Source organism: Dryobates pubescens, chromosome 11 (genome assembly GCF_014839835.1).
Source record: "Dryobates pubescens isolate bDryPub1 chromosome 11, bDryPub1.pri, whole genome shotgun sequence".
NCBI lineage: Eukaryota > Metazoa > Chordata > Aves > Piciformes > Picidae > Dryobates > Dryobates pubescens.
Window position 1 is genome coordinate 28,572,238 of NC_071622.1, and position 26,895 is coordinate 28,599,132.

General features: G+C 44.7%; 1 protein-coding gene across 2 annotated transcripts in view; it reads right to left on the reverse strand.

Moving 5' to 3' along the window:
- Positions 1-7,403, reverse strand: part of CACHD1 (cache domain containing 1) — a 125,998-nt gene extending 118,595 nt beyond the window's left edge. For both annotated transcript variants that reach the window (XM_054165355.1, XM_054165354.1), the window contains exon 1: positions 6,853-7,403. In XM_054165355.1, the coding sequence (XP_054021330.1) occupies positions 6,853-7,074 (222 nt within the window). In that variant the 5' untranslated portion in view covers positions 7,075-7,403. The remainder of the gene's footprint in view (positions 1-6,852) is intronic.
- Positions 7,404-26,895: the final 19,492 nt, after the last annotated feature.

The following is a 26,895-nucleotide window of genomic DNA, read 5'->3' on the forward strand; positions in this document are numbered from 1 at the left end:
CTCACTTAAGACCCCAGCAAAGCCCCCACAATCTGATCCATAAAGCACTGCCATGAAGCTTCACAGAGAGCCAGGCACACACTCAGGATATGCAGCATCCTGACAAAGGACATAGAGAAATTTGGGATCATTGCTCATAGCTCGGCACTCCCACACAAGAACTGGCAAAGCATCAGAACTGGTTGAGTTAGATAATGGTTTGACTTGATGAGCTCAAAGAACTTTCCCAACCAAAACTATTCTGTGATTTTATTACTTCTTTGCTCTTTTTTTTACCAAAAAATGCTGAACTAAAAACACAAATTGTCAAGCTAAAAAAATATCTGGCAATACTTAATACTTCCTTTTATCTACAGAAATAAAAGAATGAGTGGTAAACACACACACACACACATAAAATCATAGATTCACAGAATGGTTTGGGCTGGGACTTGAAGATCATCTAGTTCCAATCCCCCTGCCATAGGCAGGGACACCTTCCACTAGACCAGGTTGCTCAAGGCCTCACCCAACCTGGCCTTGAACACCTCCAGGGAGGGGGCATCCACAACCTCCCTGGGCAACCTGTTCCGGTGTCTCACCATCCTCACCGTGAAGAATTTCATCCTAATCTCCAGTCTAAATCTACCCTTTTAATGCTTCACGTTTCCTTCCAGTCTCAAAATATCTTGCCTTTCTGTCTGAAAGAAGGTGAAACACTCGCTATTATTTGACAATAACCATTAGATTTTTTTTTCTCACCAGTGCCTGGCCAAGCTAGCAGCAGCAGAGCAGCTTCTCTGCCGTTCAGATCATCAAGCACCTCCTCTGCTGAATTAAGCCGAAAAGGAAGCAGGCTAGCACATGCTGTATTTACTTCAGCGCCTTCCCATAGGTGTTATCGGCCCTGCCACAGCTGAGAGATTCCCAATTACTTCACAAAGTCCTTGTATTTCTTGCTGCTAATAACCCCTCCGGTCCCCACCACGACTGGCAGGGTCCTTCGTGGCAGCAGCGCAGGGGACAGCCAATTATCTCCCACCCCTCCTCGCTGCACTGCGCTCAGCAACTTTTATCTGCGCAGGGCAGCTGCTTTCTCCCTGTTTGAAGGGAAATGTCACTCTTGGCTAAGGCAACAGGACTTACACAGCTAACGATGTCCCAACACTTTGAAGAAACAACTCAAAGCCTAATTAAAAATTCAGATTCGGTCTCCCCTACGCAGCCATTTTCCCTGCCCTTCCACCAGGACCTCTTGCTATCTTTCTGAAATGTTTCATGCCGGGGAGAAAAGGGAAGAAAAAAAAGAATCCATGTGGAACAGGATGAAAAACTGCTGCAGTCTGGGGCTTTCAGAGAGCCTTGAAAGAGGCTGCTGTAGCTGGATTCAAACCAAGGCATAATCATGTAAAACAGATGAGGTTTTACTCCAATGGTTTCTACTCTGTAATTATTCCTGAAGTGAGCACTACTGGCAAATAATAATTACCAGAAAAATATATCTAGTCAAATATTTATCAGCCTTCCTTACTTGCACTTTCCTTTTGCAATTCAGCTTCACAAGCTAGGAACAACTTGCAAATAAAAGGAAAAACTAAATATGGTGGAGCCCCATGCCTGCAGGTACTTAAGATGCATGGACGTGGTGCTGAGGGACGTGGTTTAGTGGCAGTGGCTTAGCAGTAGTGGTGGATTGTGAGCTCCCTGCAAGTGGCTGGACTTTTTCTCAAAGGTTTCAGCAGTTCTATAGCTCTGTGCTGTCATTTGGATGAAGGTTCACAGAGGTCCAGGTTTCAGACCCAGTGCTGGAGGACTTGCAGTGCTTTACATCATTTGCTGAGCAACTACCTCACAGACACCTATGGATTTATTAGGTAACAGGGCAAGAAGTGGGGAAATGTGTAAATACAGTGATTTCAGAGATGGAGAACCACGGCTCTGGCATTTCAACTGGTCTGCAGTGCAGCTTGGAATAGGATTTCTCTCTTCCAAGTCACAAATCCACTGTCATTAGCCAGATGATCATCCCATTGGAAAAAAAATACTGTATTCTGTCAGTGTTCCTTTTCAAAGGGATTAAACAAATGAACTGTTCTGGTGACTGCAACTCTTTGCCATCACCCAGAAATCTTCAAAGAATGTGTATTTCCCAGAACAATGGTGTCAGGGCATCCTCCCCATAGAAACCCCTGGACATCTCCATGTCATTCTGGTCTGTGCACAATCTGTTCTTCTTGAAAAACATATGGCCAGATAAGTTATTAGTTAAATAAATAATGCCATTGCCAATCAGCCTGGGGAAACCTGCACTACAGAGTTTGTTATTTTACACATCACCACACTACCTGAGCAAGTACTGATACTAGAAGAAAAACATCAGGAAAAAAATAACCAGCAAACTGTCATATTCGGATTGAAAATACTTCTTTTTTAACTTCCCATCTTCAAGATCAGTGACGGACAATGGGAAAGGGCTGCACTTCCTTCCCAGCATAAAAAAATGTAAAGGATTAAAATGGCAGAACTACCTTCAAGAATACTCAAGGCCCTCCAGGCCTATAACTTTTGTTAGTATCTGGCTAGAAACATCAACATCCATTTTGAAAGTTATAGAAGCACTCAACAATGCTTTTCATCTTCAAAGCGTTGCTTAAGCCTTTCAACTCTTACTACAAGTATTATATCCCCATTTTGGAGGTGGAGATGTTACTTTGACCCACTCTATCAATAAATAGCCCTCACCTTGGCTGCCCCATGCAGATTAGAGGGCTAAACTTTGCCAAACCCAAACAAAAGGCTCCCAAAAGTTCTGATTTACTTTTTTTTCCCCCTGCCTTCACCTCTCAATCAAGGAATTTCACTTGTTCCAACCACCAACCCATTTCGTCATTTCAAGCAGTTCAGAGAAACCAAGATAGGACAAGCCAGGTAACAGAGATGGTGAAACCCCACCAGCAGACCAGATCATGCCACAACCACCAATTCAGTGATAATTTTAGTATAAAGGGACGCTTAGCTTTTAATTACTGCTCAGTGTCAGCTCTGCCCAGAAGAATATATTGCAGGGCTCTCACACGACCTGCTCATTCCCCAAGCTTCCAGCCCACTGTGAATTATGATACCAGGCTATTGAAGTCATAGTGTAGTGAGGAATGGTGAAGACTACACCTGCTCGGAGTGGCAAGTGGAAATGTGATTGCGCACTGTCTTCCAAGGATGCAGCCTGCTGCCAAAAGCTGCTCCCTGTAACAATACAGACACCCTAGCTAACGAAAATTTAAAGAAGGGAACAGTTATGGGTGACTGCATTCTGCTGCAGGCACAGCTCCCAAGGCTGTCCCCTCTCCATCCCATGGGAAGGAGAGAGAAAATGAAGAGATTGTGATGCGGCTGCTTCTGGTTAATTTGGAAGAAGCATTGATGAACTTTGGTGGGAACCACAAACAGATCACTGCTACAGCTCAGGGCGAATGAGCATGTACACACTGCCCCATAATTCAACGTATTTTAAAGGAAATCCACATGGGATGAAACATTATCTGTGGGTTTCAGAGCAGTAATAATAATTAGTGGAACGGAGGAAGTCAGACAATCACTGAACTTTATTTAACCACTCCTGGAGAAATAACAGTCAAGATAACACACAGACACTCAGGACCTGCACATCTTGCTGCACTGCCCAACACGTGTTCTCACTAAGTGATCACTTCATGCAATACAAAGGTGTGTATTCTGATTTGAAACTTATATAAGCAGCTGTTAAACTGCTGTCCAATACATCCAGTGAATCAGAATTGTTTTGGTTGGAAGAAACCTTTAAGATCATTGAGTTCAACCTTCAGCCTAAGACCACCACTGTCATTACACAATGTCCCCAATGGGCACATTTCTTGAACACCTCCACTCCTCCACCTTCCTGGAATGATGCATCTCACGAGCTTCAGCTATGTTATCCTCATTACCACCATCCAAGGAATAAATTTATATCTGAAATCAGCGCACTTACATGGGTGAGAAAACAAAGCACTGCTTAAAGGTACCAGTCAGATACTGCACTCATCAACCATCTATAAATAGAAAGCAGCAGTGTGAGTGCCAAAAAAACAATTGTCAGACTGATGCTGGCATCAGACATCTCTCTCATCCCGATTCTTCCCCATAGCTTCAGTCTGTGTTACAATACAGATGTACGAGCACCTCATTCAACAACACAAAAGAGCAGGATTTGATTAAAAGCACTAAGCCCTTATTGTTGCTGAAATAATTAGGCAAAACACTGATAGAAGAAGAATGCATCACAGGAAGTAGATGCTGCATGGAGGATGAAAGATCTCATTTACAGCTCTGATGGCTGCTCCAGCAGAAATCTGCCTTACTTTCCATCTTCCAGCTTCCATATTCATTTTACCCTTTCCAGGGGCATTTAAGGGTGACAAATCTCATACCTCTCCTCTTACCTCTTTCCCCTTGTTCCTCTAGAGTCCGCTCTGGAGGCTCCACCTCATCCTCCATTCCTGCACTTATGGAAGCTCTGTCTACAGTTTCTTATTCCAGACTGAAAACACACCCAAACCAGCCTCTCACCTTCACTCAATTTAAGCATTTCCACCTGCTCCTTCACTCATTGGATGCTTTCTCCCTACCTCCAGCTCAGACCTAGCCTTCCTCCAAAGCCCTCTCCCAGCCTTACGTCCTACTCCAGCAGCTGGTGACACCACCTCCTGCCTATTACCAGGATGTGCAGATGTAGAAACCACAACTGGCAAGGACCAAAGCACGAAGCACGAGCACAAGGGAAGCATTAAATGCTGCCGCTTCCTCCTCTACAATTTATGAAACTAAACAAAACCACAGCTCCCAAATGGTCGGGTATTAATCCTTCCTCTCGCTACCACAACTTCCTCTGCCTCCATGTCGCCCTCCAAACCCACGACAACACCCTTGGATTTTTATCCACTTAAAACCCCAAAACAATCTGGCTCTTCTTCCAAAAATGCCCCACTCCTCCCTTCTGCTATGGCACCTGTTTGCGTCACCCCAAGCATCCCTGCTGTGCCAACAGTCCTGTGACACAGGCAACCCAACAGCCTTGCACAAGCGAAGGGAAGGGTAATTCTGCACCCCTAAACCCAGGCTGCAGTGACACATGTCATAATGATTTTTTTTTTTTTTGTCCTACCGTAGGAGATCACCAAGGAAGGTTCTAAAAATCAGGGAGGTTTGTTCCCACTGGTGCTTAATCTTAAACAGCTGTAATAATGTTAGAGGGGAGAGCAAAGGACAGGCTGCACATTAGCTTGGTGGGAGTTACAACAGCCAAAATATTAAGCATATAAAAACAGAGCTGAGTATGAAAAGGGTTTTCAGAGTTTAACTACCAGTTCCACCGCATTAAATTACTTTGGGGCCTTAAATATCCAACTAAGAGCAAATTGAGTTTAAACATTATTTGCATCCCTCTGCACCAGCATCCAGATTGATCCTGAGTTCGCATCATTGCTACAATCCTTGGAAAGAAAAACTGGCTCACCCTACACTTGGATCTTGTATCAAAGCCATAGATATTTTTATGAGTTGCTTTTTTTACAGACAAAATGAGTTGAGATGATCATATTAGGGTAGGGTTTTTTAACACCAGAAACAGATTTAGCAAGACAATTATACTGACTTAATTTGCACTAAGCAGATGCCACCATTTACAGGATTACGCTCCTATCTTTTGAGAGGAACTAAATGCAGGCGTATGCACAGCATAGGAGGGAAAAATGACTTCCTTGAATTCACTACATCAATAATCTACCTTGTTAAGTGAAGTCATTTAAATCCACGTCTTCTTAGCATCAAGGACAAGAGACAGCTCGGTGTTTTCTCGGACAAAACGAAGCCCTAGGAGGCCGGCCAACACAATGATGTTTCAGAGGTAAGAGAATGACGCCAGTTTAGAGAAGATAAAAGACCATTTGGGTAGAGACCCCTGCTGATCCTATGAAAGTGTCTCCTTTTCAAATTGGGAGGCTTTTTAAATTGCATTTGCTACTGACCATACCTTTCGCTGAAAGCCGCCTAGGATCTGATTTCACTTTTCCCCCCACCAGGAGCGGGTCTGTAGCCGATAGTTATAACACAGGTACCAGCACACCCTACCAGTCCAACCAGTCCCTATACAAAACACCCTATTAAGATGCAGCCCCTAAGGCCGAGATGCAAAATAACTAACTCCTCAAAGTCCCAAAACGAATTTCAGCATCTGAATAAACTCGTCCGAAGGCACGCTGGGGCCGGGAAGCATTTCTTTACCCTCATCTGAGGGTTTTCGGGCAGGACTCGACTCATCGCCAGCAGCAGGCAGAGGGAGGGATGCTCGGGAGGGAGGCGGGTTAGCACCGATCCACAAACCGCACAGCCGGCCCGGAGCACGGCGGGCTTAGCCCCAAGGCCGGGCTCGGAACCTTCCGCGAAAAACAGACTTCGGGAGGGCGTTTTCTGCCCGCTTCTATTACAAATACAAATAACAAATAAAACAAGAATCAGTCCCTGTCCTCCTCCCTCAACGCGCCCCGATCGCTCCCGCCGACCGAGCCGGGTCGGGGCTGAGGGGAGCGGGGTTAGACCTAAAAGGAGCCGGGGCCGGGGGCCTCAGGGGAGCCGGAGAGCTTAGAGGAGCCGGGGCCGGGAGGCTGAGGGGAGCCGGGCCACTTGCGCAAGGGGGAAGGAAAGTTTGCAAAACAGAAAATAACCGGGGAGGTGGAAAGAAAGAAAGGAATGAAGAAAGAAAGGGACAAACAGGAATCGGGAAGAGCGTGCGGAGGAAGGAGACAAGAAATGAGGGAGGGAAAACCAGGCGAGGCGCGGGCCGTGCCGGCCGTGCTGTACCTGCATGGTGACGACCCCCAGCTCCTCGGTGGCGAGTTTCCTCATCTGGGTGGCCAGAACTTGCGCCTCGTCCAGGATAGAAAACTCCGCTTCGGCGGCGCCCAGTTCGCAGAGCAGCGCCAGGCAGAGGAGGCCGAGGGGCCCCGGACCCCGCGGCCAGAGGCCCCGGGTGCTGGTGGTGGTGGGAGCAGCGGCCTCCTGCCGCCCGCCGCCCCGCGCCATGCTGCCGCGGCGGGAGAGCCGCGGGCACCGCCTCCGGCCAACGTCCCGTCGTGTGTGTGTGTCCCCCGGACCCGCGACTTCCACGCTGCCTTCACCCGAGACCCAGGGGGCCGGCTAGGGCTGCGGAGCGGAGGCCATTCAGGGGGACGGCAGGCGGGCGACCGGGCGGCCGCTGCGCCCCAAGCCCGGCTCCAGGAACACTGCGTGCCGCGGCCCCGCCGCTAACTGAGAGCGGCAGCGGCAGCAGAGAGACGCAAAGTGCGGAGTGGAGGAGGAGCGGGAGCGGCGGAGCCGGGATCGGAGTCACCGCGGGGAAGGGGAGGACGCGATTGGGGCCGCCGAGCTGCGGGCGGGGGCTAAGTGGGGCCGGACGGGGCCCCCCCAGTCCCTCCCCTCGCCTCCCGCCCCGCCCGCGGCCTCCACCGGGGCCGCGCTGCCCCCCGCCGACACGGGCTGAGGGAGCGGGGCGGAGCGGGGCGGACCCCGGCCAAGAGGCTCGGTGGGGCCGGAGGGGCTGCCCGCAGACCGCAAGTGTGTGTGTCATTGGCCGTGAGCGCAGGCCAGGAAGGTCAGAACATTTCTTCTTCTTAACCTTTTGAAACTTTTTTCTTTTAAACTTCACACGCACACACTTCAACACCCGCTCCCCGCCCCCCCCCCCCCCCCTTTTTTTTTTAAAACCTTCCTTACTCTTAAAAAAAGAGAAAAATATTTTCCTTTTAAATTAGATTGCGATGTTCCTGACCTCTCTCACAACCCATAGCAAAAAGTCATCCATCCCTGGGCAGCAAAGAATAATGGCATCACAGACTGGGTTTCGCTTGGAAGGGGCCTTTAACGATCGTCTAGTCCAACCCTGCTGCAGTCAGCAGGGATATCTGCAACTACAGCAGGTTGCTCAGGGCCTAAAACAACCTGACCTGCACTGATTCAAAGGATGGGGCATTCACCACCTCTCTGGGTAACTTGGGCCAGAGTCTCACCACCATCATTGTAGAAGCAATGTAAAAGTGTAAAAGCAATGTAGAACGTGTTAAAGCAGTGTAAAAGCAACTCTGATTGTGTAATGTAATATTTGAGAAAATGTTTATCATGCAAGAGAGGTGGAAAATCAATGAAAAAGAACCCACTCAATGGTTCACAAAGGACAGCTGTCCTCCTGGGATGAGCAGCACAGAGACCCCTGGAGAAACATCCTTTTTGAATGATGAAGTGCTGTGATGAAAGCCACACAGAAGACAAAGCCATGCAGAGAAAACCCTTTCTACAACCTCTGCTCATAACCCTGTTGGCCCTGGAAACACCATCCAAGCCAAGCACACACCAACCTCTGCACCCAGTGAGAAGTGGCAGCATCTTTCTCAATCCCTTGTCTTCCTCACACCTTACATTTTTTCTTCTCATCATGTACCTCATCAGAAACACCCCAGATGCCTTGTGTGCACTTGGGGTCATATTAGGAAAACACATACCAGGGAATATAATTTACCAAATGAAAGCAGAAGCCCTTTTCTTTTGCACCCAGCAGTGGTTTCTGCCCAGCAATCAGCAAGCCCAAGGCACACAGGAAATATACACCCTCTCGATTTATATTACAGAATGGTTTGGGTTGGAAGGGACCTTGAAGATCAGCTGTTTTCAACCTCCCTGCCATGAGCAGGTTCACCTTCCACTAGACCAGGTTGCTCAAGGCCTCATCCAACCTGGCCCCCAGGGTGAGGGCATCCATGAGTCACCAATTCATGCAAGAATTGGATAATCCCACATATTCACATTCTTCCTTCTTGAAATGTGGTTTCTCTCTACTTTAACAGTTAATTTTTTAAAATTCTCTCAAGTGCTGGATACCAACAGCAATTGCCCATCCCACTTTGTTCAGAGTGAGAGCTGGGTCAGAACCAAAACCCTTCTCCTGTGGGAAAGGGCTGCAGTTGGGCAGCGTCTGCCGGCATCTCTCAGGGTCAGGTTTAGCCTGCTGCTGTTTTTGTAAGGGACGTGAGCAAAACTCCCTTGCATTTGCTTTTAATAAATGCATTTAATTCTCAATATGAACAAGCTGTATCAGTTTATCCTTGGCTTTTGTTCATTCGGGTGATTTATGGGTCCAAGACAGTATTTCAGTTTTCCTGAGGAGTTCCTTCTGATTTAGCAAGATCAATCTAAACCATAACACCACCTCTCCAAGCTGCCATAATCATTACTTTGTATTTCCATTGCTGAAGTACCTTTTTGCTGTTGTTGGTTTTTACCTGAAAGACAAGCAATTTTCTTTCCATCATGTTGAAACTTTTGGACTTCTGTTGGAATATTTTCCCCGGGCCCAAGAGAGAAGCAAAACTGAGCCAAATTCACTCTTAGCACTAGTCATTTTCATATTACATTTTTATGGGGGGTTTTATTAGATTCACTAGCGTAGGATGCAAAGGTTTTAAATTATAGTGAAAAGCCAAGTGGTTTTCAAATGTCTTGGCTAAACTACCCAGTCTGGTGGGGTTTTTTATAATTATTTTCTTTCTGACCCTAACTGCATGGTTGAAAAGAAAACTCCTTCTCTGTAAACTTGACTTGATAATGTTTTATGCAGCAAAGGTCACAGCTGGAGCTCAGTCAGTAACTAGCTGTGTTAGTAACACCGCTGCATTTCCAGTTACCCAAGTCATCCAATTCATGCACCCTATCATGGAATCACAAGGTTAGTGCTACAAGTACCCTTCTTCTTTCTTTCTTTCTTTCTTTTTATTTCCTGCAAACTAATCTCAGGAAATGAACAAAGCAACTGTCCTTCTAGTTCCAAAGCCCTGGGATCCTGTTCATGGCAAGGGAACCAACTGAACAGGTTTAACGTTTTCATGTATAATCTAAATTCATATACTCCACAGCCCCTGGGGCAAACCTGGACTCCTCCTGTGTTCCATGCCTCCACAGATGCCTTCCCAGGTGAGCTAGCCAGCTTCCAGCACAGCAGCAGTTAGCAACCCTTCACAGAATAGTTTTGGTTGGAGGAGACATTGAGGATTAAGTCCAACTGCATCAAGTTCTTCCTCCCACCCTGCAGCCTCCTTGCCTCCTGTGTTTATGAAGGAGTTTGTCCCATGATGTGGAAAGATGCCCTAATGCAGAATTGCAACCAAGGTTACCATCAGTGGAACCATTTCTGAATTAGTTGTACACATGCTAGCTTCCACATGTCAAAATATTTAGAGAAAAGTAGGAAAAAATCTCCCTCCAGAATGACATGGCAGGGGGGAAAAGAGTAAAATATCATTAAAACAAATGGGTTTGCTACTCAGATCATATGGTCTTTGGAGTCACAGGGCATCTAGTTCTTTGAAGGCTGGAACACCTGCTGTGAGACATGCTGAGAGAGTTGGGCTTGTTCAGCCTGGAGAAGAGAAGGCTTCAGTGAGATCTTCTGGTGGCCTTTCAGTGCTTAAAGGGGCCAAAAAGAAAGATGGAGATATCTTTGAACAGGGCCTGTTGCAACTGGATAAGAGGGAGGTGATGGTTTAAACTAGAAGAGGGAGATCTAGACTAGAGAAGGGAGAATTTTTTTACAGTGAGGATGATGAGACACTGGTCCAAACTGCCCAGAGAAGTGGTAGATACCCCATCCCTGGAACCATTGCAGGTCAGATTATCTGGGGCTCTGAGCAACCTGCTCTAGCTACAGTTATCCTTACTGCTGCAGGGCGATTGGACTAGACAGCACTGAAAATCCCTTCCAGCCCCAACCATTCCACAATTCTATGATCAATCAAAACTGCCAGTTCAGACAGCCTGACAGTGTTTATCATCTTCTCAAATCAGGCCAGTCTTTCACATGCTTAGATGGTCAAGCTGACATAGTCATGGATTAATCTATCTCCTCTTGCTCTAGAATAAGCCTTGGAGAAGAGGAGGATTGTCCTTGCTTGGTGCTGCAGGCTGGGAAGGAGCAGAAGGATGCAAAGAGAAGAGAAGAGATGCAGCCTCTACTATACTAACAGCCTCCATGCAGAAATAATACAGCAATTAAGATCAGGCCACACTAAAAATATATACTTTTTTTTCTTTTGGGCTTTTTTTTTTAAGGAGCAAGAAAATAATGAATCTGTAGTTTAAGCATGGGAAGAAAAGGAACATATGACAGATATGAATCCCAGCACCATGGTGGGAGTAAACACATGCATGTCACATGGGTCATTGTATGTCAACACTGGGTGACAAGTGAGGTATCTCCAGAAGAGCTGACACATGGGATGGCACCAAAGAAAAGCACTCTTTCCACAGCCTATGAGTCAATATCCTCATTAATGGTGTATATCCCTCAGTAGAAATCATGATATTATTGATGGAGTTTCCAAAGTTCCTTTGCAGGTAAATATTTAATTTATATTTTAAGAACTGTATATACAGGTTCAGATCTGTATGAATACAGAGGCCTCTTCTGTGGTACCCTGAAGGTCTTCTTGCAAATTAGGAGCACCACATGTTGAGAAAATATGGTCTAGCCTTTGAAAAATCACCTTGAAATTGGCATTTCTTTTATCATAGAATCATAGAATGGTTTGGGTTGGACAGGACCTTAAAGTTCATCTATTTTCACCACCCCTTGTCATTGGCAGGAACACCTTCCACTAGACCAGGCTGCTCAAAGCCTGGTGTTTATGATACTGATCTCCACACCTACAAGCAATACACCCCAAAAAATTATATGGTAGACAGAATGTTTTGTTTGGCAGCCTCATACTTTCTGCCTGATCATCTCTACTGGTCCATAGTCCTTTTGTTAACCAGACCTGTAAGAGCTGTACATCCAATAACCCCCATAAAAGGCAGAGAGAACTGCTCAGTCACTCACCAAGAAAGGAACAGAGAAACTCTTTGTGGCTCTCGTTTCTAACCACAAAGCAAAGACTAAATTTAATCTTTTGGTATAAATCCAGGTTACAAATAGAAAAATTGGAAGTTTGCATGAGGCTGCTGCTTTCTGCTTTGCTGCAATCTTCCTCTTGTATCTCCTAGCTTATGTGGTTTGTTTCATACTTATCTGACTCCTTTGACACCTGCCTTCGTGTTGAGTGTAGTCACCAGAAAAACTGTGCACAGGCTAAATTTGAAGGGCTTCATTTCCCTATGCTGATTTCCATGTTTAGTTTCCCATCCCTCTCATTGTACCTTGAAATGCTTTCTCTGGAAATCTCATCTTAGTGTTAGTTTTGGCTACAGTCCTTGCTTTCTCACTAAGTTTGATCTTTGCTCCCTCTTGAGCATTGAGCATAGTGACATGTTAGGATTAAGCCAAGGGCAGCATCTCTTATTCTGTGATTTATCATGGACCAGTTCAAGTAGCAATTGATTAATGCATCTGGGAACTGCTTCTCTAAACCTTGTTTCCTTGTTTGCAGATGACAAACTGTGCTGTACATCAGAACTGTGTCCTCTGATATTTCCTTATTAATTCCTGATTGAAAGAGCATTTGTATAAACTCGTTCTTAAGTCTATACTCCTTATACCTATCTACACATGCAGAAGTGGTGCTGAGGGACATGGTTTAGTGGTTAACTTGGCAGTGGTGGGTTAACAGACCCAATGATCTTTAAGTTCTTTTCCAACCTCAATGAGTCTATGATTCTATCTACAGATGTAGACATGGTGCTGAGAGACACAATTTAATGGTTAACTTGGCAGTGGTGGGTTAGCAGCCTTGATGATCATAAAGTTCTTTTCCAACATAAACCATTCTGTGATTCTATGATTCATGTTGCTCAGTTCAGATTCATATCATTTTTATATGTGTCCATTTTCACATACATCATATGATAGGACCTCTAAGACTTTAAATTTCATGTTTTATCTCACAGTGAGTGCAACATCTGCTCACTTAATCAGTCATTGCCCTATAGATTACAACCAGTAATGAAAATGGAAAAAATGCCTTGGTCTCTTCCCTCCCCAGCCTGGGCTGTAAGTGTGCCTATGAGAGCGTTCTTTCCATAGCACCATCATCACCAGATAATATATTTAATGAAAGCCATCACATGTGTGGTGTGGGGTTTCAAAGTCAGCATTGTGCCCAGCTGTGCAGCTGAGTGCTGAACAAGCCCGATGCTAGCAGCACAGTGATACCACGGTGTTACCAGCATGGTCTCTTTTCAGTTCATTTCATACTAAATTCTAACTAAAAGATGGTGTAAGGAAGAAAATTCATTAGCTTCACACTGTCATCGTTGCAGGGCTGAAGTACTTCAGCAAGAGCTAAAGAGGGGGAGAGGCAAAGGCATCCCAGCCATAGAAAAGAGATGGCTACAGGGAGGGGTGGCTTGGGCACTGGCAGCTGATAAAAGGGCCTGAAGATTTTGGAGTTTTGCTCATGGTAGCTCCAGAGAAAGAAAATCATAGAATCATGGAATTGTTTCTAAGATCATTGAATTCAACCATCAACCTAACACCATCATGACCATTAAACCATGTCCTCAAGCACCATGTCTGCAATGGGAGATAAAGCCAGAAACATGCCCCTGCAAAGCTTTTTGGTGCTCTGGCATTTTCTTACCCTTCACTTGAAAGAGTTTTTTGGGGTCTAGGCATTAGGGCATCTCAGCACATCTTGTTTCTCCTGAGAGAAAACCACGTAGGAGTGTGATGTTACAATGGAAGTTCATAATATAGGAAAAATAATAGACTTGATTTACGACTGTGTAGAAGAGAGTGATGACTACATGCTGTGGGAAAGCTGCAGTCAAACAGTTTGGGATTAATATAACTATAAAAGCAGATGGCAGGGCTGGGTTTTTAACCAATTGTCCAGTCCATGGGAATTTATAAGTCATGACCTTTATATAATCATGTAATTACCTGTAAGAGAACCAGCCTGTTAGGATGTTAATCATTCCCCAGCTGCAGCAGACATCAGTCTTGATCCTGTTCTTGCCATACAACAACTGAGCACTACCAAGGTTTCTATGGTGCTTTCCTATACAGGCTGGTTCAGGGCAAGTGTGGTGGAGCCTCTTCCAGAAATGGTTGTTCCATAGGCTTACAACCTCATCCTAGCTCTGTGCTAATGAATTTTCCTTACTCCAGAAACCTGCTACCTTCAGGTACGTCTCCTTCCCCTATATGATATCTGGGATAACATCTTTTAGCAGCACGGCACCAAGTTCAGGGAGGAACTCTATTAAAGAGTGATGTGGTTCACCAGATGGTAACCAAAATAAATTGTGAATGAGAAGCAAACTACATTTGAAATGTGTTTAGGACTTCTCTAAATGCCCATGGTTCCCTCCTGAATCAAGACCATATGAATTATTAAGACATTTGTCATGCTCATGGATAAAAGGACGTACTCGTGCTGTGAAACAAAGGATACAAACTCTTAAGTCACGTTTTTTGATCTCTTCATTCTTTCACAATTCTTCTCTTTCTATGTTGTATTTTAGCAAACCCAAACTAGTAGAAAGATCATAAAATCGTTTAGGTTGGAAAAGACCCTGAAAATCATTGTAAGGCACTGGAATAGGTTGCCCAGGGAGATGGTGGAGTCACCATCCCTGGAGGTGGTCAAGAAATGTGTGGACATAGCACTTTGGGACATGGTTTAATGGCCATGGTGGTGTGAGGTTGATGGTTGTACTCAATGATCTTAGAGGTCTCTTCCAACCAGAACAATTCCATGATTCTATGATCATCAAGTCCAACCACCAAACACCAATAGGAAGATACTTCTTGTGAGATTATTGATAAACTTGTACTCTTTCTATCATTTTAGGATCATCTGAAAAATGTTTCTAAAAATAGCATCAGATGCCTTCTCTTTTATTTTAAAACTTGTTGTCAATTTCAATATCACCTTGCATTAGCAGTACCCTACACTAGAGTAAGCACGTTTGCTGAGCAGCAGATGCTAGATTAGACCCACAGGAACCTTCAGAAGGCTCCAACAGGTCTTAAAATCATGTATCTTGGGTGTCAATACACACCTCTACCTTAGCTATGAGAATCACTGTTTATTTAGAGCATGCTTCCATCCTTGGAGCTTACAGACCCTACTGAACCAGGTCCAGAGAAGGGCAACAAAGCTGGTGAAGGGTCTGGAGAACAAGTCTGGTGAGGAGCAGCTGAGGGAACTGGGATTGTTTTATCTGGAAAAGAGGAAGCTGACCAGAGACCTCATTGCTCTCTACCTGAAAGGAGGTTGGAGTGAGGTGGGGGTTGGTCTCTTCTCTCCCATATCAGACAACAGAACAAGAGGAAATGACCTGAAATTGTGCCGGGGAGATTTAGGTTGGATATTAGGAAAAATTCCTTCACTGCAAGAGTGGTCAGGCAGTGGAACAGGCTGCCCAGGGAGGCGGTGGAGTCACCATCCCTGCAGGTGTTCAAGAAACGTGTGAACACGGCATCTGGGGACATGGTTTGAAGGTCATGGTGGTGTTAGGTTGATGATTAAACTTGATGATCTTCAAGGTCTATTCCAACTGAAACAATTCTGTGATTCTATGAAGACTCATCAATTATATGAAAACCACGGGGGTTGTTAGTGGGTGTTTTGTGTCGGTTGTATGGTTTGGGTTTTTTTACTTAGAATTTGGCTAAATGTGGCTGAACTTTCAAGGTGTACCAAAGGACATGCTCTTGCTTGGTGTGGTAAAACTGACACAACCTCAGCTTTCCTCTTTTCTCAACAGGACAAGATGGTAATGAGTCTTCTCTTTCTGTATTGTATTTTAGCTACACACAAGTGTTCTGCTCATTTTTAGTTTGCTAGAGCCTTATTTGTAGAAATGGCTGAACTCTTCAGCTTGAATGTCCTGGAGTCTAAATTACAAAACAGCTAGGAGCATTCCAGCACAAACAGAAATAAAAGGAAAGCCCAAACCTGCAAACCTGGATCATATTGCTGAGAAATGGCAAGCAGCCTTGGGAACAGGCACCGCTACCGGCAATATTTGTAATAATTCTGATAGCCTACTCTTTTTATCTTCCTTCTGCATCTCTGCTTTTATCTTCATGTTGATGTCATAGAATTCATGGCACCAAAGTGGGTTTGGGTTGTTGTTTGTTGTTTGTTTGGGTTTTTTTTTCCCCCCTTTCTTCTTTTCTTTTTCCTTTGTTCTAAAACTTAAAATAGCTTAATCTTCAATATTTAACAAAGAGGTAGAATTTCTGGTGTACCTTCCACACACTCCTGGACCCCCACATTGTGACAAAGTGCCCTTATCCTCTCCCTTGGTTGGGGACCATTTCATGCCACAGGATGGAACATAAACACCCTTTTTAAGGGCATAGGAGGATGATTCCCCATGGGACCAAAAGGGTGTCACTGTGTCACCGTGAGATTGGTTGGATGGAAGTATTTGCAGTGGTGACAGGGAGAACGTGAGAACCCCTGGTCTCTCAGGAAACAGAATATATCTCAGCTGTCCCTGTCATGGGAATTCCTTGAGGTCTCTAGTCTGAAACTCCTTCTGAATGCTGAGCAGACACTTATTGCACTGCTATTAATATCACAGTCACCTAGGACTTGGCCCTATGCTAGGCAAGGTTTGGAGGATGAAGTAATAACTTCTGCTAGACCTCCTGATATGGTTTGTGGAGCACTTTGCAGACAGGCTGACAAGATCTTTGTCCACAAGATCATGTTCTCTAATTAGGCAATGGATGCAACATGCTCTTGGAGGTAGAGCAGCATGCCCCAAGAGCCACCTGCCCACATGATCATCCCCACACGCATGATATTTGAATCCCTCAACTCCAGCCTGTAAACAAAGCCTGAGAAGAGTTGTAGGCAAGCAGGAGGAGAGACATGCAGTAGGAGTGTGCTGTCTGACATGTTTCACCAGCCCTTCCGGAAGAGCGATGTGGCAAGTAATGGAAGAGGCTGCCGAGGAGCATTTTTTGATTTGGGATTCCATGTTCAGCAGGACCTAGGGGTCTCTTTCTCCATTTCCTGCTACTCTGGGAAGTCCCTTCTGAAGTAACAGCAGGGTGGAGCTCCACTGACCACACTGGGAGATAATTGTCTCAGTGATGTGTCATTGCCTTCTCAGAAGACAGTTCAATGGTGTCCACCTCAGTCAACAGCTTTGCCTACTGGATACATCACTCAGCAGCCAACTTTCCAACCCAGATCTGCTCCCCTTTTCTACATTTTACATTCAACAACCATCCATTAAATATAATCCCAAGAAGGAAGGCCAAAACCCAGGGCTCTTTCCTGCCTAATGAACACTCACCCCCATCCTCCTCCACTGCCTCAGCACATCTGGAATCCCTTAGCCTTTAGCAGCCAGGGTGCAACAGGATCCTTACCATAGCCCGTGCTACAGGAACACCTTGAGCTGGTTATGGTCCCTGAAATTAGGCAGGCAATAAGTGGAATTTTCTTTTATTACATTTTCAGGAATACCTAATGTGCACCTAAACAAATGCTTAAGTGACACCATCTGCAGGTAGTTATGCTTTCAGTGTATGCAGCTCAATGATTTGGAATTTGACCACTCATTAGGACCTACAGAAGTAAAAGAATATGTGTTCCAGCAGCTGAAAATAATGTTTTGAATCACAGAACTGTTGAGGTTGGAAGAGACCTTTGAGATCATCAAGCCCAACTTCTTGCCTACAGTTCACAACCTCACCACTACTGCTAAGTCACTACCACTAAACCACAGCCCTCAGCACCACATCCACGCGTCTTTTAAATACCTCTGGGGATGGGGACATCACCACCTCCCTGAGCAGCCTGTTTCAATGTTTGAGAACCCTTTCTGTGAAGAAATTTTCCTAATGTCCAACCTAAACTTCCTTTGGCCCAACTTGAGGCAGTTTCCACTTGTCCTGTCATTAACTTGCAAGATATGAAGGAAACAGCAGAATTTGCCTTCTTCTTGGAAATGGTATTGGAGTGCAAAAACAGTACCAAAATTAAGAAAATCAATATATAGTTTTTTCCCCATTATTTTTTTGAGAGTACATTACTATCTTTGGTTTTGTTGCAGCTGTTACTACATTTTTATGTCCTATCCCTTTTCTTTAAGCCCTTCCACAAAGTATCCCTCACAATCTCATTGCACCACTGTGGCTATAGATGACATCAACTTTCCTTAGGAGAATTTACTCCTGCAAAAGCTCAGACCTCTGTTGTCACTGCAAGTGGCAGATACCCTGTGGCCAGGATGGTAAGCTCTACAGAAATACAGATCTGCCAAGGGAAAGGTTGGAATGCACTTAAATCAGTTTTTGTACAGTTAGAAGCTTAAAAAAACCCCAAACAACCAAACAAAAACAAAGAAAAAGAAAAACTTAATGAGAGAAAGAGAGGTTTTCCAATTTGAAGGTACATAGCAGATAATGACACACTCACTTTACAGAATCCCAGCATGGCGTGGGTTGGAAGGGACCTCTGGAGATCATCCAGTCCAACCCCTCTGCTAAAGCAGGGGCACCCACAGCAGCTTGCCCAGCATCACAATGGCCACAATGGCTGGGTTTGGAAGCTCTCCAAAGAAGACGACTCCACAACCTCTCTGGGCAGCCTGCTTCAGGGCTCCAGCACCCTCACAACAAAGAAGTTTCTCCTCCTATTCAGATGGAACCTCCTGGATTCCAATTTGTGCCATTGCCCTTTGCCCTGTCACTGGCCACCACTGAGAAGAGTCTGGCCCCATCCTCTTGCTCCCCACAAGTCCTTTAGCTCTTGCTGAGCATCGAGCAGATTCCCTCTCTGGCTGCCTTTCTCCAGGCTCAACAGCCCTAAGGCTCTCAGCCATTCCTCTTCACATGAATGCTCCAGGCCCTTCATCGTCTTTGGAGCCTTTGCTGGACTCTCTCCAGTAGTTCCCTATCTCTCTTGAACTGGGGAGCCCAGAACTGGACCCAGTCCTCCAGCTGTGGCCTCACTAGGGCAAAGCAGAGTGAGCCTCCCTCAACATGCTGACTGTACTCTTCTTTATGTAGCCAGCATTAATAATGCATCCCTGTGTTAGATTAAATAAGTATGCCTGAACTGAAAAAAAAATGAGATGCTACTAATAATGAAGCCATCAAGTGGTTCGTAAGTCTGCATTCAGAATATAACTGTATATTCTAAATGACTTATCCTGCCTGTTAATTAGACAGCTCTTTTAGAGGCTAGTTAAGTCAAAGCAGCACCTCTGGTATGAATCCAGAGAATCCACTCACCTTGGGAATAAAAAAAAACCAAAACAAAACCAAAACCAAACCCCAACAAAACACTAAAAGTCACTTTCAGCTTTGAGGGAAGATCATGCCTACAGACACACTCCTCCAGAAGGTGATTTGTGATTAGATGAGGTGTTGCATTAAACACTACAGCTAAGGAGATGAGAGAAGAGGAATCTCTGCATATCTGATTAGCATCACGAGTTACTCCATGCCTCCACTGTTGTTTTTGGCTTGCTCTTGGTCTTTTGCTATTTCTTCTTTGTTACAGCAAGTACCAGCCGAAATCTCTGATCTTGCCACTATTTTACTCTATTTAGAGAATGCAGATACTCATCTGAAATCCTTCTCTAACCTAGACACATACCTAAGTCATTATGGGTTTGAAGCTTGGGTTATTTTATTGCAGATAGGTTTTTAAAAAAGTAAATGTATAGGAATTGAAATTGTGTACAATCTGTGGAGACTAAAAACTCAGACCAGAGCTCATAAAACTCTGGGGTTTTTTTCCTTATCTGATTTGAGATCTTCTGAAGAAATCCTTTTGAAGGCTGAAATGAGTGTTCTATATTTTTTAATGGAAAGCCAAGAGGGCAAGAAGTGAAATCTCTTCATCTACATCACTTCTCTGGTCTTAGTGATGAAAAATTCTGGTTTCATGGGAACCAGAAGTGCAGGCTAGAATAAATTTTACAAACCAGGAAGAAAGAACATGTTTTGTCTTTGAAGTTCAGTGATGTCCTGTTAAGCAACGGGAACCTGCAAATCAGATATTTCTTTTCTTTCCTAAATCCATTCTCTGCTCATTCTTTTAATTTGATTATTGACATCATAAGCAGAATGCAATTTAGTAAACATTTCCAGATCTTTCCAAGCTGCACATATAGTCTAGACTTAATTAAAGAAACAAAGAGGGGAAAAATCCCAGCTGCTTTTCTTTTTCTTCCTCCATCAACAGGATTACAAGACTTATCAGTTTGGCTCTGCCTCCTGATTCTTATCACAGATTTCAGCTCCACCACCTAATGAACAGCTGAGATGTGGTAAAGAAACAGACCTTTATTTTCTTCCACTCGTGCCCTTAATCATGAAGGCTGAATCTAACACATGGAACAGCTCATGTTAAAGGATTGCATTGAAATGTCACAAGGCATTATTGGCAGTTCTTCTCATGAGGGAAGACAAAAATAGGGTCAGAGGGTAGACGAGAACAATAATAACATTTATAAAGGTTCATTTAAGTCTGGAGAAGAAGGGGCTGAGGGGACACCTCATTGCTCTCTACAATTCCCTGAAAGGAGGTTGGAGTGAGGTGGGGGTTGGTCTCTTCTCCCTAGCATTAGGTGATAGAATGAGAGGAAATGGCCTGAAATTGTGCTAGGGGAGGTTTAGGTTGGAAAGTAGGAACAATTTCTTTCCTGAAGGAGTGGTCAGGAATTGGAACAGGCTGCCCAGGGAGGTGGTGGAGTCACCATCCCTGGAGATGTTCAAGAAAAGTGTGGACATGGCACTTGGGGACATGGTTTAATGGCCATGGCAAGTGCTAGACTTTATGTTCTTAAAGGTCTTTTCCAATTAAACAATTCTATCATTCTCTGTGATTGCTTTACTATGAGCCACTACAGAGTGGGCAGTTTCCAGGTGCCCTCCTCCACCTACTAACAAATTAGCAGGAAATGAACGGTACTGCATTGCAAAACTGGTAAGGACTTTCCACAAAGTGTCTTGCAAATCTGCTACTAACGAGCCATCAAAGAGAGAGGAGCACTTCCCACTTATAAAATGCTCCTGCTGTCCTTTCTGGTTAATTATCCACCCAACAACACTTTACAACCACTGTGTATGTTCTGCAGAGTATCTTCATTCCTGACACTTTCTGGAATTGAATCATCTCCCTAGTATCAAGTGACAGAATGAGAGGGAATGGCCTCAAGCTGTGCCAGGGGAGGTTTAGGTTGGCTATTAGGAAAAATTTCTTTCCTGCAATAGTGGCCAGGCACTGGAACAGACTACCCAGGGAGGTAGTGGAGTCACCATCCCTGGAGGTGTTAAAAAAATGTGCAGACATGGCATTTGGGGATACGGTTTAATGGCCATGGTGCTGTTAAGAGTTGGACTCTATGATCTTAGAGACTTTTTCCAACTAAAACAATTCTATGATTCTATATTTTAAATGAGAGAAAAGTCAAATAATCCACTAATCATAGTGAATATATACAGCTTGTTGGAGTCAAGTGGTTGCACAGTCTGCATTCTTTTGATCATCTTATCACCAACAACCCTTTAAAATATGATAGACATGTGCAGCCATACCTCCTGCTGTTATAAACAAGGCAGAGACAAATGGCTTGTAAAGAAAATGGCCTTTTTTAAACAGCAGCAATGAAAAGATCTCCCAGCAGACCCTTTAGATGCCTTCCAGTGTGAATGACAAATTAAGACAGGGCCATGGATACAACAGCTTCAGATACATCAGAGCGAAGCCCAGCTTTTAGCTGGCACTTGTTTGGGGCTGAGTCTATAAAAGCATTAATTCTTTCACTTCATTTCTGTATTTATTTAGCAATTAATCAAATTTAAATTGCATTTCTCTTGGAGGAAGAGCATCTGTTAAAATAAAACATTGAGTCAAAGCTGCTCAGATAGCACCATCAAAATATTTTCCTTAGCTGCAAATAAACTGAAATTATCCTAGGCTAAAAAGGCAATGTTTAGATTTTAATATATTTTTCTATTTAAAAAAATATTAATAATTAAACCTAAAAGGGCAGCTTCTATGTATTCTATGTAATCTAACCTGTGAGCTTAAATGCATCTTCCCTTAATGCAGCTAGCTCTGTATACAAGGATTTGCCAAGGTGATATCAAACTTATTTTCTGTTACCCAAATTATGCCAGTGCAAACTCATTAATATTCACCTACATCAAGAGTCAAACCAGGTTCTTCCTCCTTGAACATCACTCATCTAAAAACCCCCCTCACAAGCCTCTGGACCAGATGAATTGCTCAAAGGTACCTCTGCACTCACTTTGAAATGATCATAAATTACCCCACTATCATGATTTACTTAAATTAGTTTTGACTTATTAGTCAAATTAGGTTGAACTTATCAGGAGAATAGTTTCTCTCTTTTTTCTGTTGGAGACAGTAGAACAGTCTGCTGTCTTTTTGTTTCTCTTTTGCACTGTCCATGTTAAATAAACTTTTAAAAAATAACAGCCAACAAGTATAGAGACCAAATCCATCACCATCTGATCAGTTGAGTGACTGCAGCTATGTGGGACCAAGGCCTGGAACTTGGAGATGTTGAGAAAACACTCTGCCCTAGTGAGGCTACACCTGGGGTACTGGGTCCAGTTTTGGGCTCCCAAGTTCAAGAGAGACAGGGAACTAGTGGAGAGAGTCCAGCAAAGGCTCCAAAGATGCTGAGGGGCCTGGAGCATCCTTGTGAGGAGGAAAGGCTGAGAGCCTTGGGGCTGTTGAGCCTGGAGAAGAGCAGCCTGAGAGGGGATTGGCTCAATGCTCATCAAGAGCTAAAAAAAATGTGGGGGGCAAAAGGATGGGGCCAGACTCTTCTCAGTATGTGCCCAGTGACAGGACAAGGGGCAGTGGGCACAAACTGGAACCCAGAAGGTGCCATCTAAACAGGAGGAGGTGCTGGAGCCCTGGAGCAGTCTGCCCAGAAAGGTTGGAGAGATTCCAAACCTCTCTGGACATGGTAATGTTGGGCAAGCTGCCATGGGTGCCCCTGTTTTGGTAGGGAAGTTGGACTGGATGATCTCCAGACGTTCCTTCCAACTCCCACCATACTGGTATCCTATGACATTAAGACAATAGCATCAGTACCTCAAGTAGTTTTCATCAGCAGGAGTAGCTTTCATTTATTCCTACATCCTATCCTTAGCTTTACCTGAAAAGACTAAAGTGTGCCAGGATAACATTGGAGATATGGAAAACATGCACAGCAGCACTCCAAAAGGGTCTTCACATATCCTCCCTCCCCCCGCTCCACAGTCAATGAAGATGAGAAATAAGAAATTGGAACAAAGAATAGAAAAGGTTTCTGTTCTGAAGTAGAGAGCATTGGGAAAGAGAGATCTACGTATGCAACTAAAAGCTGTCCTGACTTGCTAGGCAGAAACAATTTAGGAATTTAAAATGTATTTTTTGGCAGCTCTGCTCAACTGGAGGAGTCAACCTGGAAGAGAGGTTTGGTGTACACACAAGCAGACGATTCACATAAGAGGGGTGGTTAATGAAAGTATGTGCCAAAATGTATGTTGAAGGGGTGGTCCTGGTCCAGCTCTCCTGGGCAGCTGCAGAGATTTAGGGGATGAGAATTTTGTCCCCATGATGTGGAAGAGAGATTTTATGTAACTGGGATGACAGACAACAGGATATCACATCTGTCTGGTTTTGCTTTGAATGTTGAAATGAGGGTTTGTAGAAGGAACAGACACAACAGGGCAGGTGGAAACATGCCAGCCTGGGTCAAGGAGGATATTGTGTCTGAAGAAGGAAAGAATGTGATACAATATAGAGTTTGGCATGAAGTGCAAAAGTTGTTTAGATTGAAATAAAAGATAAAAAGACCAAAGAAGGAAGATAGGAAACTATTGTAGCCCATCTGGAACAAATAAAAAAGCAGCCTGGAATAATGATGCAGATAAAAAGCCCACAGAAAAGCCTCACGTTGGCACACTTCTGCTACCAGCGATGTGGAAAGGAGAGCAGGGATGCTGCATGATGCAGGTTGGGAGTGGGTGCAGGGCTCTCTCACCTGCTGGGTTTCAGCTATCTCACTTCTTAAAAAAGCTTTTTGTCCTGAAGCCAATGTTTTCCCTGCTTTATGCAGCCTGGAGAACACTGGTCCGCACACATCCTCCTCACCTGGCACGTTCCTGACATAGCCAACCCACTGTGAGTCATGGCTGCAGAGGTCATCTGTCTCAAAATGCACCAGGGGAGGTTTAGGTTGGAACAATTTCTTCCCCCAAAGGGAAGCCAAGCCCTGGAAGAGACTGCCCAGGGCACTGGTGGTGTCCCCATCCCTGGAGGGTTTGAAAAGCTGTGGAGATGTGGTGCTGAGGGACATGGTTTAGTGGTGACCTGGCAGTGCTGGGTTAACAGTTGGACTTGATCTTGAAGGTCTCTTCCAACCAAAAACTATACTCTGATACTATGATTTCTAACATCATCATCATTCAGTGATCCAGGTCCAACTTAAAACAACCCATTTGGGTTAAACTTAAACTGCTGGAGGGGAAAATAATGTGATTTATAACCTGATTGGTTGCCCAAGATGATTCAAAGGAGATGGAAAAGGGAATGAGCAGGCAGGGGTGGAAGCAGTGGGACCACCTTTGGGGCAAGGGCTGTGGATGATGCTCATTTAAACTGACTTAAAATAAAACATGAGTGAGAGGTGCCAGGGCCTTTGCCAGCTGAGCAGGGGGTGAGGATCTCACAGGGATCACTCATTCTGCTCCCTCCTGGACATCTGGAGGCAATATGGCTGGGGAGGTCAGCGTCTCCCACAGAGCAGGGAAAATGAATTTTAACAGGCATTAGTAAAGACAGAACATCTGAAGGTATGTAGCCCAGAAGATGATATAATTTCATTCAAATGAAGACTGCATTTTGAGCTCTGGCAGCTTCAAAGCACACCCCCTGCTCTGTTCTGTGGAGAGCAAAGCCCTTCTGTGCCAACGGCCATGATGCTGTCAAGGCTGACCAGGTGTCTGCCACAGCAGGTACCTGAGGTTTCCACACGTTTCTGGCTCATCTGGTTTGACTGGAATAGACCGGTTGGGAGTATTTCTGAGTCCTGAAGCAAAAGAAGCTGTGGGACTGAGCAAGCCAAAGGCTACATGCTGAGCTGGGATTAGGGATGGGGATGGACTCAGGGATCTCATAATGACAGCAACAGACATTTTACCCATCTGCTATGCACCATCCCTGCAAAAAGCCACTGAACCAGGGCTTGGGAGTGTAACAAATTACACAGTCAGGAAGGAGGAGGAGGCTGGAAGCTACAGCAGCTGGCAGAAGTGATTCTGCCTGGAAGGAGAAGAGAGGGGCTGTGCCAGCCCCAGGGACCCTAAAAGCAGACAGCCTGGGCTTCCTGGGGCTATCCTGTAGGACCATGTGAAGGCTGTGGTGCAGAGCCGTGGTGCTGAGCCACAGCTCTGCCCAGGGGCTGAGCCAGACTTCAAAGGCATCCAAAGGAGAGGCTGTGCTCCACCTTGCTCCTCACTGCAGATGGCTGCAGGGCAACCTTGCATGATAGCTACAACATAGGATGACTGCAAAGAGCCTTCAAATTGTTTTAGTTGTTTTTGTTGTTTTTTCTTTTTCCTTAGGTTCTATGATTTATTCTTAATATAATTTCTGATACTGTAATCAAGGCTTTAACCCTTTGCTCTGCTGGAATAAATTGGCTAGTTTTAAGAAGTGGCTTGATATTTGAAGCAAACTCATCCAGATCTAATAGATCCAGGATGCTTTGACTTCCCTGGATGAGAATAATCCAGCTCAATCAATCCTCATACACACACACTATGGATCTCCTATAAGACAAGACTGACTTAGATACACTTCCCAGGCTGAAATGTAGAATTTGGTCTGCACAAGTGGGAGCATCAACAGCAAGAACCTGCCACTGGGCACTCCTCAGCACTCACTGAAACCATTTGCAACAAAATCAGCTATCAGGGTTTTTTTGACCCAGATAAGGTTTCATGACTCCCTGAAATCACCCTTGGAATCATAGAATTGTAGAATCATTTAGGTAGGAAGAACCTTAACATCCTTGAGTCCAACCATAAATATAACACTGCCAGGTCACTACTAAACCATGTCCCTCAGCACTACATCTACACAGCTTTTTAATCCCTCCAGGAATAAGGACTCCACCACTGCCCTGGGCAGCCTGTTTCAGAGCTTGACAAGCCTTTCAGTGAAGAAATTGTTCCTCATGTCCAACCTATACATACTCTGGTGTATCTTGAGACTGTTTCCTCTTGTCCCATCTCTTGTTCCTTGGAAGAAATGAACACCACCCACTCTACTCCAACCTCCTGTGATGGAAACGCTGCCACGAGATGGCAAGCTGCAATCGCAGAGTGGCTTGAGTTGGAAGAGACAGTAAAAGGTCATCTTGTTCCAACCCCCCACCATGTGCAGGGGCACCCCCTCACTAGGCCAGCTTACTCAAAGACTCATCCAGCCTGGTCTTAAGTACTTCCAGGGATAAGGCATCCACCACCTCCCTGGGCAATCTGTTCCAGTGTCTCACCACTCTCATGATAAAGAACTTCTTCCTAATGTCCAATCTAAGACAGCAGCAGTAGAATGAGATGGCGTGCTGGCCACCAACAGGGACCTGTGGTATAACAGATGCAATATAAGTAGGGAATCCAACATGTATTAAAAAATGGCTCCATGAGGTATCCAAAGTGCAGTTCTGAGCAAATAGAGACTTGGCACTTCTCAATTGGTGTTCAGGAAACGTGTGGATATGGCACTTTCAGGCATGGTTTAATGGCCATGGTGGTCTTAAGCTGATGGTTGGACTCAATCTTAGAGGTCTTTTCCAACTGAAACTATTCTATGAATTAATTTGAGTTACATTTAAAATGGAATAAAACACCCAGCA